The 18189-nt window shown below is 42.2% G+C and overlaps 1 protein-coding gene across 2 annotated transcripts; it reads left to right on the top strand.

Annotated features, from left to right (window-relative positions):
* Positions 1-10922: 10922 nt before the first annotated feature.
* LOC119332102 lies at positions 10923-16738 on the top strand. Of its 2 annotated transcripts, XM_037605272.1 has the most exons (7): positions 10923-11427; positions 11517-11665; positions 11758-11926; positions 12631-12723; positions 13106-13180; positions 13733-13852; positions 14632-16738. In XM_037605272.1, exons 1-7 carry the CDS (start codon positions 10981-10983, stop codon positions 15643-15645), a joined length of 2067 nt encoding a protein of 688 aa, XP_037461169.1. In that variant the 5' UTR covers positions 10923-10980; the 3' UTR covers positions 15646-16738. The 2 variants fall into 2 exon arrangements, with proteins under 2 accessions (XP_037461169.1, XP_037461170.1); XM_037605273.1 differs by lacking the exon at positions 13106-13180.
* Positions 16739-18189: the final 1451 nt, after the last annotated feature.

Below are 18189 nucleotides of genomic sequence, written 5' to 3'. Positions count from 1 at the left end.
TCTCCATAGCCCGTTGATACGCCTAGTTGATGTGAGACTATCTTCTCCCTTTTTGTCTTCTCCACAACCACCACTCTATTCCACCTATAGTGCTATATCCATGGCTCACGCTCATGTATTGCGTGAAGATTGAAAAAGTTTTGAGAATGTCAAAAGTATGAAACAATTGCTTGGCTTGTCATCGGGGTTGTGAATGATTTAAATATTTTATGTGGTGAAGATGGAGCATAGCCAGACTATATGATTTTGTAGGGATAGCTTTCTTTGGCCATGTTATTTTGAGAAGACATGATTGCTTTGTTAGTATGCTTGAAGTATTATTATTTTTATGTCAATATGAACTTTTGTCTTGAATCTTTCGAATCTGAATATTCATGCCACAATTAAGAAGAATTACATTGAAATTATGCCAACTAGCATTCCACATCAAAAATTATATTTTTTATCATTTACCTACTCGAGGACGAGCAGGAATTAAGCTTGGGGATGCTTGATACGTCTCCAACGTATCTATAATTTTTGATTGTTCCATGCTATATTATCTACTATTTTGGGTAATATTGGGCTTTATTATCCAATTTTATATTATTTTTGGGACTAACCTATTAACCGGAGGCCCAGCCCAGATTTGCTGTTTTATGCCTATTTCAGTGTTTTGAAGAAAAGGAATATCAGACGGAGTCGAAACGGAATGAAATCAACTAGAGAAGTTATTTTTGGAAGGAAACACACCTGATGGACTTGGAACCCACGTCAGAAGATACGGGAGCTGCCCACGAGGGTGGGGGCGCGCCCCCTGCCTCGTGGGGCCCCCGTGGCTCCCCTGACGTGCTTCTTCTGCCTATATAACTCCATATACCCTAAAACTTCTAGAATGATGGTCAAAAAAAAACTTCCAGAACGGATATTAGATCGGGAGTTCCGTCACCGCAAGCCTCTATAACGACCAAAAGTCAATCGGGACCCTGTTCCGGCACCCTGCCGGAGGGGGTATCCCTCACCGGTGGCTATCTTCATCATCCCGGCGCTCTCCATGACGAGGAGGGAGTAGTTCTCCCTCGGGGCTGAGGGTATGTACCAGTAGCTATGTGTTTGATCTCTCTCTCTCTCGTGTTCTTGAGATGATACGATATTGATGTATCGCGAGCTTTGCTATTATAGTTGGATCCTATGTTTCTCCTCCCCCTCTTCTCTCTTGTAATGGATTGAGTTTTCCCTTTGGAGTTATCTTATCGAATTGAGTCTTTAAAGATTTGAGAACACTTGTTGTATGTCTTGGTGATCAACTTGCAGGTTTCGTGACATTGGGAACCTATGCATAGGGGTTGGCACACGTTCTCGTCGTGATTCTCCGGTAGAAACTTTGGGGCACTCTTCAAGGTCCTTTGTGTTGGTTGAATAGATGAATCTGAGATTGTGTGATGCATATCGTATAATCATACCCACGGATACTTGAGGTGACATTGGAGTATCTAGGTGACATTAGGGTTTTGGTTGATTTGTATCTTAAGGTGTTATTCTAGTACGAACTCTAGGGCTGTTTGTGACACTTATAGGAATAGCCCAACGGATTGATTGGAAAGAATAACTTTGAGGTGGTTTCGTACCCTACCATAATCTCTTCGTTCGTTCTCCGCTATTAGTGACTTTGGAGTGACTCTTTGTTGCATGTTGAGGGATAGTTATGTGATCCAATTATGTTAGTATTGTTGAGGGAACTTACACTAGCGAAAGTATGAACCCTAGGCCTTATTTCCACACATTGCAATACCGTTTACGCTCACTTTTATCATTAGTTACCTTGCTGTTTTTATTATTTCAGATTACAAATACCTTTATCTACCATCCATATTGCACTTGTATCACCATCTCTTCGCCGAACTAGTGCACCTATACAATTTACCATTGTATTGGGTGTGTTGGGGACACAAGAGACTCTTTGTTATTTGGTTGCAGGGTTGTTTGAGAGAGACCATCTTCATCCTACGCCTCCTATGGATTGATAAACCTTAGGTCATCCACTTGAGGGAAATTTGCTACTGTCCTACAAACCTCTGCACTTGGAGGCCCAACAACGTCTACAAGAAGAAGGTTGTGTAGTAGACATCAAATATCATGGTGCTACTTTGAAGCACAAGTGTGGTAAAAGGATAGTAACATTGTCCCTTCTCTCTTTTTCTCTCATTTTTTTATTTGGGCCTTTTCTCTCCCTTTTTTATGGCCTCTTTTCTTTCTTTCTTTTTTTATTTTTCGTCAGGAGTCTCATCCCGACTTGTGGGGGAATCATAGTCTCCATCATCCTTTCCTCACTGGGACAATGCTCTAATAATGATGATCATCATACTTTTATTTTTCTTACAACTCAACAATTACAACTCGATACTTAGAACAAAATATGACTCCATATGAATGCCTCGGGCGGTGTACCGGGATATGCAATGAACCAAGAGTGACATGTATGAAAGAATTATGAATGGTGTCTTTGCCACAAATACGATGTCAACTACATGATCATGCTAAGCAATATGACAATGATGGAGTGTGTCATAATAAACGGAATGGTGGAAAGTTGCATGGCAATATATCTCGGAATGGCTATGGAAATGCCATAATAGGTAGGTATGGTGGCTGTTTTGAGGAAGGTATATGGTGGGTGTATGATACCGGCGAAAGGTGCACGGTATTAGAGAGGCTAGCAAAGGTGGAAGGGTGAGAAAAGTGCGTATAATCCATGGACTCAACATTAGTCATAAAGAACTCATATACTTATTGCAAAAATCAACAAGTTATCAAAGCAAAGTATTACGCGCATGCTCCTAGGGGGATAGATTGGTAGGAAAATACCATCGCTCGTCCCCGACCGCCACTCATAAGGAAGACAATTAAAAAATAAATCATGCTCCGACTTCATCACATAACGGTTCACCATACGTGCATGCTACGGGAATCACAAACTTTAACACAAGTATTTCTCAAATTCACAACTACTCAACTAGCACAACTTTAATATCACCATCTTCATATCTCAAAACAATTATCAAGCATCAAACTTCTCATAGTATTCAACACACTCATAAGAAAGTTTTATTTTTAATCTTGTATACCAAGCATATTAGGATTTTAAGCAAATTACCATGATATTTAAGACTCTCAAAATAATCTAAGTGAATCATGAGATATCAATAGTTTCTATAAAACAAATCCACCACCGTTCTCTAAAAGATATAAGTGAAGTACTAGAGCAAAACTACATAACTCAAAAGATATAAGCGAAGCACATAGAGTATTCTAACACATTCCAAATCATGTATGGCTCTCTCAAAAGGCGTGTACAGAAAGGATGATTGTGGTAAACTAAAAAATAAAGACTCAAATCATACAAGACGCTCCAAGCAAAACACATATCATGTGGCGAATAAAAATATAGCTCCAAGTAAAGTTACCGATAGAAGTAGACGAAAGAGGGGATGCCTTCCGGGGCATCCCCAAGCTTTGGCTTTTAGGTGTCCTTATATTATCTTGGGGGTTCCATGGGCATCCCAATCTTAGGATCTTGCCACTCCTTGTTCCATAATCCATCAAATCTTTACCCAAAACTTAAAAACTTCACAACACAAAACTTAAAGTAGAAAATCTCATGAGCTCCGTTAGCGAAAGAAAATAAAGACCACTTCAAGGTACTGCAATGAACTCATTCTTTATTTATATTGGTGTTATACTTATTGTATTCCAACTTCTCTATGGTTTATAAACTATTTTACTAGCCATAGATTCATCAAAATAAGCAAACAACACACGAAAAACAGAATCTGTCAAAAACAGAACAATCTGTAGTAATCTGTAGCTACCGCAAGATCTGGAACCCCAAAAATTCTAAAATAAATTGCTGGACGTGAGGAATTTATCTATTAATCATCTTCAAAAATAATTAACTAAATAGCACTTTCCAAATAAAAATGGCAGTAGTTCTCGTGAGCGCTAAAGTTTCTGTTTTTTACAGCAAGTGTAACAAGACTTTCCCCAAGTCTTCCCAACGGTTCTACTTGGCACAAACACTAATTAAACACAAAAATATAACCAAAACAGAGGCTAGATAAATTATTTATTACTAAACAGGATCACAAATCAAGGAATAAAAATAAAATTGGGTTGCCTCCCAACAAGCGCTATCGTTTAATGCCCCTAGCTAGGCATAACAAGCAAGGATAGATCTAGGTATTGCCATCTTTGGTAGGCAATTCTTCAATTAGGCATCTACCATCTTTAGGAATTTCTTTATTTTTATTTATTATCAAATTTTTAGGCACAAGATCGAAAAAATCATTTGTAACAAATTGTTCCTTAATGATAGCAAAAAGATTGGGATGAACACTTATAGATTTGAGATCCGCAGTTTTCCTTACTAGAGGATTCACCCTTATTCTTAGGACATACATAAGCTTGGCAATTTTAGCGGGAGGACTTGGAGTGTTCTTTACGGAAGAAAAAGCGGTTCCCAAGTTGGTAATAATATCCTCAAGTTTGTCAATTCTAGTGGAATCATGATTTATTTTCTCATTAACTATGGGTTCTTTCTCTTCAATATTTTTCAAAGTGACTCCTACTTTAGATCCATATTGAGAGATTCGGTTGTGAATCTTTTTATCCAAATTTTCAATTAACTCTACGGTAGCAACCTTATTTTCAATAATTTCGAGCCTTTGCATTACATGCTCCAAAGTTAATACAGTTCCATTAACCAAAAGAGGGGGTGAGCCAAACAAATCTATCATAGCATTATAAGAATCAAAAGTATGGCTACCCAAGAAGTTCCCTCCGGTAATAGTATCAAGGATATATCTGTGCCAGGGAGTTATGCCTACATAAAAATTGCGAAGAAGAACGGAAGTAGATTGCTTCCTGGTAGATCTATTTTGAGCATTGCAAATTCTATACCAAGCATATTTTAGATTTTCTCCCTCCCTTTGCTTAAAATTTAGAATTTCACTCTCGGGAGACAACAGAAGATAAGGGACTAGCCATAACGACAAGCAAACAAACTAATGCACAAGCAAACAAAAAACAAGCGGGCAAAAAGAGGCAAATAGAGAAAAAGGTGGAGGATAGAGAGAGAGGGCGAATAAAATGGCAAGGGTGAAGTGGAGGAGAGGAAAACGAGAGGCAAATGGCAAATAATGTAATGCGGGAGATAAGGGTATGTGATGGGTACTTGGTATGTTGACTTTTGCGTAGACCTCCCCGACAACGGCGCCAGAAATCCTTCTTGCTACCTCTTGAGCACTGCGCTGGTTTTCCCCGAAGAGGAAGGGATGATGCAGAAAGTAGCGTAAGTATTTCCCTCAGTTTTTTGAGAACCAAGGTATCAATCTAGTAGGAGGCTACGCGCGAGTCCCTCGTACCTGCACAAAACAAATAAATCCTCGCAACCAACGCGAATAGGGGTTGTCAATCCCTACACGGCCACTTACGAGAGTGAGATCTGATAGATATGATAAGATAATATTTTTGGTATTTTTGTGATAAAGATGCAAATAAATTAAAGGCAAAGTAAAAAAGCAAAGGAAATAACTAAGTAGTAGGAGATTAATATGATAAAGATAGACCCGGGGGCCATAGGTTTCACTAGTGGCTTCTCTCGAGAGCATAAGTATTCTACGGTGGGTGAACAAATTACTGTTGAGCAATTGACAGAATTGAGCATAGTTATGAGAATATCTAGGTATGATCATGTATATAGGCATCACGTCCGAGACAAGTAGACCAACTCCTGCCTGCATCTACTACTATTACTCCACTCATCGACCGCTATCCAGCATGCATCTAGAGTATTAAGTTAAAAACAGAGTAACACCTTAAGCAAGATGACATGATGTAGAGGGATAAACTCATGCAATATGATGAAAACCCCATCTTGTTATCCTCGATGGCAACAATACAATACGTGCCTTGCTGCCCCTACTGTCACTGGGAAAGGACACCGCAAGATTGAACCCAAAGCTAAGCACTTCTCCCATTGCAAGAAAGATCAATCTAGTAGGCCAAACCAAACTGATAATTCGAAGAGACTTACAAAGATAACCAAGCATACATAAAAGAATTCAGAGAAGATTCAAATATTGTTCATAGATAGACTTGATCATAAACCCACAATTCATCGGTCTCAACAAACACACCGCAAAAAGAAGATTACATCGAATAGTTCTCCACAAGAGAGGGGGGGAACATTGTATTGAGATCCAAAAAGAGATAAGAAGCCATCTAGCTAATAACTATGGACCCGTAGGCCTGAGGTAAACTACTCACACTTCATCGGAGGGGCTATGGTGTTGATGTAGAAGCCCTCCGTGATCGATGCCCCCTCCGGCGGAGCTCCGGAACAGGCCCCAAGATGGGATCTCGTGGATACAGAAAGTTGCGGCGGTGGAATTAGGTTTTTGGCTCCGTTTCTGATTGTTTGGGAGTACGTAGGTATATATAGGAGGAAGGAGTACGCCGGTGGAGCAACAGGGGGCCCACGAGGGTGGAGGGCGCGCCTGGGGGGTAGGCGCACCCCCTACCTCGTGGCCTCCTCTTTTGTGTCTTGACGTAGGGTCCAAGTCTCCTGGGTCTTGTTCGTTGAGAAAATCATGTTCCCGAAGGTTTCATTCCGTTTGGACTCCGTTTGATATTCCTTTTCTTCGAAACCCTAAAATAGACAAAAAACAGTAATTCTGGGCTGGGCCTCCGGTTAATAGGTTAGTCCCAAAAATAATATAAAAGTGGAAAATAAAGCCCAATAATGTCCAAAACAATAGATAATATAGCATGGAGCAATCAAAAATTATAGATACGTTCGAGACGTATCAATGGTTCAGTAATGGTCGGATTAAGGGTGGTCTCATCGGCTGACAGCTCAGGAGGGTCCAATTGAGTATGAACAGCCGGGTCTTCTGGTGTTTCAGTTTGAGAGGGAGGAGTTGGCATGGCCGAATCAGGTGCATGAGCTTTTGGGTTTTCTGTCGGCTTAATCACCTTGGCCTTCTTGGATTTGGCTTGACCACTAAGAAAGATTTTATTAGACAATTAGTGTAATGATGTAGTTTTAAAGATACAGAGGAAAGATGATTTTCCTTACCCAGGGGCAGTCTTGAAAGCCGGAAATTGAGTCTGAGATGAGTCGCCAAAAGAGCGAGAAACCTCCTACAAAGGTAAAATAAAAGTTAGTAATGCAAGGGAATAGATCCATTAATGGAAGCAAAAGACAAAGATGAAAGAAACCTCATTCTGGTGTTTTCGAGGAGTTTGTTGTAAAACGGAAGGCGGTTCACCATCATCATTAGTCCGGACCTGACGACGGCTCTCATGTTGCTATTCTTTCAAAAGAAAATGAGGGTCCAAATAAGCCAAAGGGTGCGAAAACCTTACTTTCCGGGTTACCAGTCGAAGTTTCTGTCTTAGCAAAGGGGCTGAGTCGGAGGAAATAGTTACCTCTTCTTCTACGGCTTGGCTGGCCCCCGTGTCGTCCTGGAAATAGTCAGTGTCAATAAGATTATTAAAAAAACTGCCCAAGGGAGGCAAGGGCTACCTCCGACTCAGAAATATCATCAAGCTTTAACAGGTCCGAAGCAGTGTTCCGCTTCTTCTTGGACCTCAGGGTCGTCTTCCTGGTGGCTATGGCAGCAGCTTTAGCCTTCTTGGCAGCTTCATGATCATACTTGGCCTTCCAGAAATCAGATTTGGCCTATAAACAAATAAACATGATAAAAGGTCATGCAAGTTTTTAAACTACTGAGGAAAACACAAAAAGAGAAAGAGGTCAAGGGTTTTCCACCTCTGGTGCCGGGTTAAGTTTGCAGAAGGGGTTTAACCCGACCTTACTGCAGTCCTCATATTTTCCATTCACAAGGATGGTTGACATTGCAATAATGTCTTCTTCAGTTAGTTGTACAGAGCTGTGATGCAGAGAATCGTCTGGGCCTCCAACATATTCATACATCAATTTGGATCAGCGGCTTAGAGGGATGACCTGCCATGAGATCCGGCAACGGATCAGATCCACTCCGGTTAAGCCATTCCCAAATAAAGCTTGAATCCTTTTAATACATGGAATAAGCTTCTTGTGTTCAACAGCAGTAAGCTTATCAGTGAGAACAAACTTGGAATCCAGACGATCCGTGCGATAACCCGACAATATTTTTTTCATTGGCTGGTGACGTATCTTGGCAATAGAACCAGGTCCGACTCCAATCTTTGAGATGACTCGGTAAGACTATTAAGGGAAAGACGGCGCCCTGTCGACGCTGAATTGAGATTCCACCGAGTTCCAAGCTAGGGCCGTTGGTACACTCATTCTGGCGGTTCAAATAAAAGTACTCTCTGAAGAGTTCCACAATCGACTCCTCTTGAAGATATACCTCACAGAGAACTTGAAAATTGCAGATGTTGGATATGGAATTGGGTCCAAGATCTTGAGGGTGAAGTTTGAAGAAATGAAGAACATCTCTGAAGAACTTTGAGCCGGGTGGTGAAAACCCCCGATTCATATGGTCAGTGAAGACAATAACTTCACCGTCTTTGGGATTAGGCCGTTCCTCGTCCGGGTTAGGAGCACGATAAGACATAATGTTTTTCTCTGGCAAAAATCCAATGGTGACAAAATCTTTCAAGGTGTCTTCAGTTACTATGGAGGGGACCCAATTGCAGACTGTTGGTGCTTTTGACGGCATGATGAAAAAGGGGAAGCTGAAAAGAAAGTAATTTGCCAGTTCAATTTATTAATGAAGTTGCAGGATCATGATACAGATGAATAATGGCGGCTTAAATAAGGGCTAATGACATATAAAGGAAAATTAAGCCGGAGTCATAAGCCGCCATGACTAAAGAGTATTTGAAGGTTGCCAAAATCAAAATTGGCTAAGTGTTGAGACAAACATGTTTCCCGAGCTATGGTTATTATTATGGATCAAAATGGTTCAGAAAAAGAAAAATAAAGTTAGACCTAAAAACGGGCGCAGAGGAGTTCGTCAGTTCTAAAGAGGCATTTATACAGGAGAAGGGGATCTGCTAGCGTCTAAAATGGATGAGAAACAGCTACCGTGTAAGTTCTATACTTCTTTTTAGATCAAAGGAGGGTACTGAGAAGAAACTACAAGAAGGGCCATGATGAACAGGGAAGAACACTAATGAACTCGCAACCCTAATACAGATCTAAGTGCACGGAAAATGAGGAACTTACGAATGCAGATCTACTGCGAAAGTCGCCGTGGTTCTCTGGACGAGCTCAGGGTGATGCAGCGGCTGACGTTGAGGGCAACGGTGAGCGCTACGGCGGCGGCGGAGCTCGAGAGGCAGAGAGGTTGCGAGAGGAAGAAGAGGAAGAGAGGGAAGAATGAGGAAGGACCTGGTCATGCTTATTTATAAGGGGATAAGTGAACAGGCAGGCACAAAAATCAAGGAAGATCCAAATAATGGTTATCCAGCTAAACGGACGCCTCGATTCTCGGAAGACATTTAAAGATAAAAGATCCTTTGGAGATGACGTCATAACAGGCTTTCATATTTCCGGAAGATGACATTATGGCGGGTTACAAAGATTTTACAGACAGAGGAAGATGGATTTCATCTAAGTGTTGAAGGTTGATAAGAACGAGGTTGAAATCAACCTGGGGCCTAATGTTGGGAATATAACTTTCAGGTATGACCCGCCTAGGAGGGGCCGGGTCAACCCTAATGGCGGGTCATTAAGAGAAGCCCAGTAAATATTCAGGATGATAGTTTATTGAGGATTGTAGAAAGGCCTAAGCCTATAGGCGGCTTAAGGCCCAATATTGTAAACCGCCATATGTAAAGGAAGACTTGTAAAGAAAGGTGTGTAAAAGAAGTCACCGAGCCGGACACGTTCTATGAGCCGGCCGGGACTCTGTAGGCCGCCAGGCGTCAACCCGTGTATATAAGGGGACGACCCGGCGGCGGCTTAGGACAGAAAACAACAAATCGATAGCCAAGCAAGCGGATTCGCTCCTTGGTCATCGAAACTTAGCAATACAACATCAACTGGACTAGGCCTTACCTTCACCGTAAGGGGCCGAATCAGTATAAACCTCTCATGTCCTTTGTCTCGATTAACCCCTTTAAACTTCCTAGTTGCGATGTCCGCTAGGACATCTGTCGTGACAATTCCACGACAGAAGTCCTTATCTGCAAATGTGGATAGAGGTGAGGGTATCTTTTTGCAAAATTGTCACCATTTGCTTTCTAGTCGTCAGATATAGATTAGACGGTTCATATTGCAAGATGGCAGACACACCATTATCACCGACTCATTTTTTAAGTGTAGAGATATAGGTAGTTCATAAAAAAAGGGTAATATTGGTACTATCATAGTGATATGCATCGGTCTCTAGATGGTTCTGCGTGCACGCACCCTCTAGGCCTAGCCTTTTTTCAAAATGACAGGTGCTGCAGTACTTGGCTCTTTGGGTCACGGTCCGGTCAAGGGGTGGCCTCAAGGAGTCAACAACACTTCTGGCACCAAGGCTGGTACACCCCGTTTTGCCCGGTATACGCAAAGGACGCAAAATGACGATGTACACCGCTACGCCGTTTCTACGGAAAATGGCTGTTGCTCCATGGCATGGCCTCTTATCTCGGAGTCCCAGACCATGCACCGCGCGTAGCAAGCTAAGAACCAGACTCCTCAAAGGTGTCAGAAAAGTGGTAGGCGCCCGGGCGGGAATCTTCTGGTCCTAGTCCAGCGACACCTCCAAGGCACAGCCAGTATTCCACAATCACAGACGCTCTATTGTAAATCTGACGGCGAAAGGCAGGCCTGCTCCATGCACCAAGTCTAGCCAGAGACTGACTCGCCCCCAGAGCCTAAACGGAACCGCCTCTTTCTCGTCACCTCTGCCCCTTCCTCCCTCCGCTCGCATTCCCCACCCCCACCCTCACCCCCGAGAAGAAGAGGGTTTTGCCGAGGAGTAGAGACGGCGGCGCGGCGACATGGGTCCATGGCCGTGGCGCGGCGCATGGACCGCGCTGGTGCGATGTGGCCACGCCACCTACACCGCGCCGGTCCTTCCCCGTGGGCGCATCTTCACGAAGCAAGCGGTAGGACGAGTCGCCGACGGCTCGGGGTTCATGGCGGACCTGTCGACTCTCAAGGTAAATTCCAAGCTGGTGAGCCGCGCGGGGGCGCCCGTGCCGGCGAATAGTCCGAGGGAGATCCGGCTGGTGGAGGCGGCGGTCGCGGCGAGGTGCGGCTACAAGGGTCCTACTTGGTTGCGACGGTACGCCGCTTCGATCACGCTGGCTAGGAGGGACCAGATCCAGTACGAGGAGACCATGCCATGGAGGAGCGCGGAGGTGGCCGTGAATCTAGGAGGAGGTGGCGGGGACAGGGCGCCGTACAACTGCCCGGCGATGATACGCGCATCCGAAGAGGATGAGGTGATGCTGCTACAACTTGCTCTATTTACTGTTTTATAAGACACAATTAAGACCCCATCTCGAATTTTAACAATTTTCTCTCTCGGAAGGTGCTATTTGAGGATCTCTTTGGTCATGCGTTTGATGGAGTGAAGGTGCTACTTGAGGATTCTTTTGTTTCCGCATCTGATAGCAAGAGCCCCAAGAATAATCTGAAGTGTAGATCATTTAGTGTTTCTACTCTTTGCTCACCTTCAAGGTAGATTAGTAGTGGTTTTAAATTAATCATTGGGATTTACCGATTACCTACTCACAGTCCTAAAATTGATCGACCTCTCATGCTTGTTTCAGGTTTCTACCTGAGAAGTTTGGAGGCAACTCACATGGATTTCATTACATTGGTAACCTTGCTGATGCTACAGTTATGAATGTTGAACTTTGTTGTGAGAAGCAATTCAATAAGTTGGACCTAGGGCCTCCCAATTTTGACAGCATCTGTGGAATTATACTGGCACAAAAGGTTATTTGATCAACTTGCTTACATTTTTGTTATTCGTTGATCTATTATGGGTGTGTTCTTATTATATGCATGAGCATATTGTTCTTAAATTGGCATTCTACTGTGATTTTTCTATGTGAAATTTCTATACACCTTTGAAAATAGTTATGAGAATTAGTCTTACATCTATATTCTGCCATAGCTGTAATTTGTAAGTTAAAACAAAATCTATGGCGTCATGATTGAGTATGCAGTGATTCTTAAACTGCTGAAACCGTATTGATTCATGTCATAGCAGCAACCTGTTACAATTTTGCTGTGCAAAATTCATGTGCTTGTTCTTTGTACATCAGTATTGCTCTTTATCGGTTACTGCCCTCTGGGTGCAATTCAAACATCTCTAACTTTCATAATCAATATGTAAAGAATTTAATAAGATCTGAAAAATGAAATAATACCATTTTTGTTTCATAATTTGTGTATTATTATTTAACATATCAATGATTATGGTTGCCCTACCCCAATTTGCTTGGAACATAAGTCTTCGCTGTTGTATATCAATAAGAATTGTCAGCATTGCATCTTGTTGGCTGTTTATGTCCTAAACGTGGAGGAACATTTGATTGTTCAGATGTATATGTTGATATTTGAAGTTTCAAGTAGGAGTTTCTGGATACATTTGAAAATTTTCTGCTGTCTTAGTTTTGCTTGAATTCTCATTTTAGGTGAAGTGCTGGCAGATCAGGTGTCTAACTAAAGCCCCGCAAGCTGCTGGTGCAATTCACACTGATTTTGAAAGAGGCTTCATGTGTACTGAGGTAGTTCTTTCTGAAATAGCTAGACGCAATTTCCTTGTTCTGAACAACTAAACTGTGGCATTATAAGTAGTCAACCTTGTAGTTAATTGTTGATATGCTAACTATTTGTAAGTTGTGACATCCAGTATGTTTCTCATGCGTAAGGGTTCTCCCCAAGATACATGAATCTTAGGCATGCTTGTTTTTTTTTTCAATCTTGATGTGTTCCAATTCAATAAGCTGGACCTAGGACCATTAGATTTTCTCAGCAAGAGTTGGCCTGTCCACTTTCCCTTTCTTGTGTTGTTGCTTTACATCTTGTATGTGCTTTAGCTCTTTTGTACGGGTCACTTCTCACAGTTAGGTTTACCAGTTTTAACTTGTCTAGTTTATCCTCTTATAGGATATGGTGTTGGATCTTTCGGATATTAGCAAGGGGAGCATCAAATGCATTCACTTTACCGTTCTGAAGTTACAAGTATTCCTTCTGATCTTTATGATGATCATCATGTTTTTGGTTATCATTTGGCACATTATTCCTTACATTTTGTTATATTTAGATGCTTGATCATCTTTCTATGGCGTGGGAGCTGTGCTGGAACTCTTTTATATCTAAATAGCTAGCCCCCACTAACATATTTCTCTCAACATGCACACATGACATGCATAGGAAAAGACTCACCCTATTAATTAAATACAATAACTCATATGTATTTTAAGTTTTAGTTCTTATATTATTCATAAAATATTCATGTTCCAAATAATTTAATATCTTCAAATTATACTGCAACTATACTCATATGTATCATCTAGTTTGTACCCAATCAAACTCCAAAATCTTATGTTGCCTGCTGTTCCTATCAAGAAACTTACCTCACCATATGTATTTAATTTCTGGAATCACTCCTTCCTATCCTTGGTACGTATAGATATGTACAAGCACACATGGGCAACTTGGGCTAGACTCCTACACTCACCTCCACAGTCCAATATAAGTGTATCTCATCTGAATGATAATTCTATGTTGCAGGTTCATGATCCTTTGATATCCATTCTAATGTATCAGAGAGAACTGCTGAACAAGATGTTCTCTTCACGCCATGTCTTATCTCAGTTGCAATATTATAGATTTTTTTCATCAAGGAAGCAGGTATGAAATCACAGAATTTATATTATTCTTAAAATCTTGTAAAATAATAATTGTCAAACAGAGTGATTTTTTGAGCTGGGGTGTACATGTACTCTAATTTTTAGATAATTCTAATGATCTAAAAATTCCAAGGAAAATTGTAAATGCTGTAGTACTAGAGTTATCTTGACCTGTGAAATTTGTTCATATTTTGTTTTACCATTTGGAGAAACATTTATTTTATATTCTTCCGGCATTAAGTGGAGGATGGCCTCCATCACATGCAATCCTCCTTGATTTCTATGCTGCCATACTCAATCGCCTCCTAGAAGCCGTGAGCTTGCAACATCACCTTCATGAAGAGGCTCCACTCGGCTTTGTCTGTCTGCGTCAAGATCAAATACTTGATGCCGCCCACAAGCCATATGGTAACGTGGACATTCGGCGCCGACGAAGGGGACTGACATTGGTTCTGGTGAGGTGGAGTGTGGGAGTTGCTATGGCCAGGATCTGACATCGCTCAGGATCATCAACTCTAGCTACTCTGATAACAATTGTTACTAACATTAGTGCACGCTAGATGCTTTTTGCTCATTGATTTGCGTTACGGTTCGCCGCAATTCACTGGCTTTCTCATTTTATTTAAACCGATAAGGAAAGATATGGAATCACCCCAGTGGCTTCTTTACAGCCTAGGCACACTAAGCAAGGATCATTAGTTAACGACGTTAATGCATGTATTCCTTTTTTTTCACTATCAAATGCAAATTGTGAAATTATCTTTTTGATGATTTTTGCAGAGGAAGGCAATGAATCAAATTGAAGATTTGAAGGCAAGGAACATAGCCATTCTGTGTTTGGATGATGGTTTTGAAGAAGTCTTATTAAGCTTCAAAAGTGTAATAGCGCAAATGCGCCAGAATTCTTATGATTATGGCAAGCGAGTTGATCTCTCCAAGCGTTATGGACCTGGCTGCAAGGTGTACACAGCAGGAGGAGCTGGGGCATTCCATGTGATAATTCAGCATTGCAAAGCGTCATTGCGCATGTCTTTTTCAGCAAGAGACCTGTATTCCAGAGCTTGGAGAAATGAGTTGGGAACATTTGTCATGGCACCAGATGTCACAGGGTGGTTATACATAACAAATGAAGACCATCAAACTCTTTCGTTCACAAGCAGTTATACCTATGGCGGTCTTGGTGGAGACGACGTCAAGGACACGTGGATTGGCGTTGATGCACTCCGTCACGCATTTCATGTGATACGCAAGTCAGATGGAAGGCGCACAGACCTTCTTAGACAAGCTATCAAGATTGTCAGCATTCACTTGTCAGAATCAGCCCGCCTCCAGTCAGTTTTTGAAGCAGTTTGCAAGTCCATGACTGATGATACGCGAACCACTTTGGATGTTGAACCTGAGGCTGCAGCCGGTGCTGCTGAAGCCGGTGCGGCTGCAGCCGGTGCTGCTGCAGCCGGTGCGGCTCGGCCAATAAGAACTCATACCCCCTCGTTTTGGGTAGAGAATTATGGTTACTACTCCAAACAGGCGATGAAAGCGGTTGACAAGTATATTTCAGAAAACGAGGAGTACACAATTGAAAATGTTATGGATGGTCAGGTAAAGTCAGCAGAGGAGATCTTCAGGGAGATCCGGATACTATCCCGGGATGTGTATCGCGACGGTGTTTTTGCTGATAAAGTTGGTGATCCACCGCTAGCGCCACCAACGGAATCTCCTCCGGATGCCACGGGATATGATGTAGAATTTCCCTATCCACAGTTAAGTGAGTGGGAAACCGGCATGTCTCAGTAGGCTGAAAATTATTTCAGTACAGCTCAACCGGCATGGTTGGAAGGCATCCTCGACCAATCATTACTCTGCTTCCTTGGCCTACAGTTTGTAGTTTCTTGGCTCCATTGACCAGTCTTCCCTGGAAAAAATCTGGCACATCAAGGCTGAAGAAAAAGTGAGATTTTTCATTTGGCTGCTGGCACAAAATAGGCTTCCCACTGCTGACAGATTACAAGCAAGAGGCTGCGACCACGAAGACACATGTTCTCTATGATCAGACACTTGAAACCGCGGCTCACCTGTTCTGCCACTGTCCGTTTACTGCCGAAGTGCAATTCAAGCTGCACTGTAGACTGCACCCCAACCAAGATGCTGCTACCAGCTACAACAACATTCAGGTCCCAACTGTTCAAGACTGGTGGGCTCGCCACACCTCTGCCCACAAGCAAGACGCCCAGCAAGCCATGTACCTCGCCTGGAACATTTGGAATGTATCTTCAACCATGTTGCTTGAACCACTGACGATGTTGCCTCCTTGATTATCTCTGACCTCAACCATTTAAGGGTAGCCTTACTTAGACCGCCACCTGAACTAGACTGATGGCCAGGGCTAATTTTTTGTACTGTGCCTAATGGCAACTCCCTTGTACATTCTCTATCTGTAATGCAAAGGCAGAGCACCTGCCATTCGTCCTCAAAAAAAAGTACAGCACCACCAGAGACGTGCTGATCCCAAGACTTCAAAATCTTGTTGATTAGTGGTACCTAACATACTGTAGCACTTTCCCAGTTTTTGCACTCGTACCATCTCCGATATGACGCAATGCCTGGATCCCATGTGGTGGAGTCACCACATGCATGTGTAATGCCATTTGCCGAGAATACAGGCTGTACTTCAGATTGTTCAGTTCCAGTGCGGCTGTCGAAGTACATATGGTTTGTTCTAATAGTTCTAACAGTTTCAGTGGGTGTGATGAAAACCTTGCACTGCTAGGGCTCTGAATATTCTGCGGTTTCTTTGGCCAAACTTCATTGGCAGTGTAAGCACTGGCTTTGGGACAATATGAATCAATATGCTGCTGCTTCGGAATCACTGATTATGAAGTAATCTTCCTTTTTATTCATTTTTTATCTGTAAATGGAATTGTTAATGAATATGCTACATTCGCTGACTCTATTCCATTCCTTGACTTTATATGATAATATTTCTATTTCATGATATTTCCATAATGTGCTTTCATCATGATGACAAGAATTTAGCACAGTATTGTGAATTGTAGTTCATACGTATGTCAATCTTGTGATTCATTGGTGCCACCCATCTGTGGAATTATGCCTCATACTCGTATGTCAATACTGTTATTCATTGGTGCCACCCAGCTGTGGAATTATGCATATAGAAAATCCATTCTAACATCTTTATCTGAACACCGAGGTGAAACTACTACCATGAAATAAGCAAAATGGAGGAGGTTATAGCTACAAAATGATTATATAGCTGAATGAGAGCATCACTCGCCACAAAAATAGCATTTCAGGAAGCTAGAATTGCCCAAAAGCATTACCATGTAGAACTTGGTAAGAGATAATGGTGCACTCAACGGCGGATCCGGGGGGACCAGCAGGGGCCACGGCTCCCCCCAACATGCAGAATATTTTTGAAGACCTAATAGGATTATATATGTAAAGAGTTATGTGGCTTCTTGTACATTCTTCTTTCGCACATCATGTTGGCAAACAGAAGTATATGCGTTGCTTGCAGAAGATCCTGCTGGAAACTATGGTGAAAAGTGACATACACACACACACACACATCGTTTCTGGCTCCGCCGTTGGGTGCACGTGCACTGCCGACTGTCTTGGAAGTACGGAGTAGTAGTAAAGACTAAAGAGTAGGAAGCTGTAGGAATAAAGAAAGATGCACAAGGGAATGGCTCCGCCGTTGGGTGCACGTGCACTGTCGGCTGAACCTTTTTTATTTTGAAAAGAAACATAGAAACTTTATTCATTTGGGATAGCAAGTACATGGTTTATGAGGAGGGATACAATTTCACTCAAGGGCTCCTCAAACCAGTTCAAAGATGAAGAAAATCTAACTAACTTAGCAAGCGCATGTGCGACCTTATTTGCTTCTTCTATTATAATGCTCAAATTTAGTAACAGGAAATCACATGCTAAAAAATAACAATCGTCAAACACTGCCATCGCTGTACTAGATGACCGTCTTCCATTATTCATGGTTTCGATAACCTCCATGTTATCGAACATATAAATCACGCTGGGCAACCCGCCTATCTGAGGCCTCTCTCGTCCGCACACATGTTGGCCATCCGATTGACAGGCTCAATGATTTTTCACCATTGGATTTTACTGTTTGATGTAAAGTTTAACTTTTTTTTCTATGTGACCGCTACTGGACCCATATGATCCTTGGCCCACGAGGCAGCGAAGGGTTAAGCAACCCTCCCCCAGTCCGTGGCCAATATCGCTCGGGGTGAACAACCCTAGACTACCAGCGGTAGTTTCTCAAAAAAAAAAAAAAACAGCGGTAAAAAGGGCCCCTCC

The sequence above is a fragment of the Triticum dicoccoides genome, chromosome 7A (genome assembly GCF_002162155.2).
Source record: "Triticum dicoccoides isolate Atlit2015 ecotype Zavitan chromosome 7A, WEW_v2.0, whole genome shotgun sequence".
NCBI classification, from domain to species: Eukaryota; Viridiplantae; Streptophyta; class Magnoliopsida; order Poales; family Poaceae; genus Triticum; species Triticum dicoccoides.
The sequence above is the reverse complement of the archived record's forward strand: the minus strand, read 5'-3'. Positions and strand labels throughout refer to the sequence as shown.

Coding starts and splice junctions, on each gene's coding strand:
- LOC119332102 (XM_037605272.1), top strand. CDS start 10,981: ATGGGTCCATGGCCGTGGCGCGGCGCATGGACCGCGCTGGTGCGATGT. Junction 11,666..11,757: donor ACTCTTTGCTCACCTTCAAG/GTAGATTAGTAG, acceptor TGCTTGTTTCAG/GTTTCTACCTGAGAAGTTTG. Junction 13,853..14,631: donor TTTTTTCATCAAGGAAGCAG/GTATGAAATCAC, acceptor TGATTTTTGCAG/AGGAAGGCAATGAATCAAAT.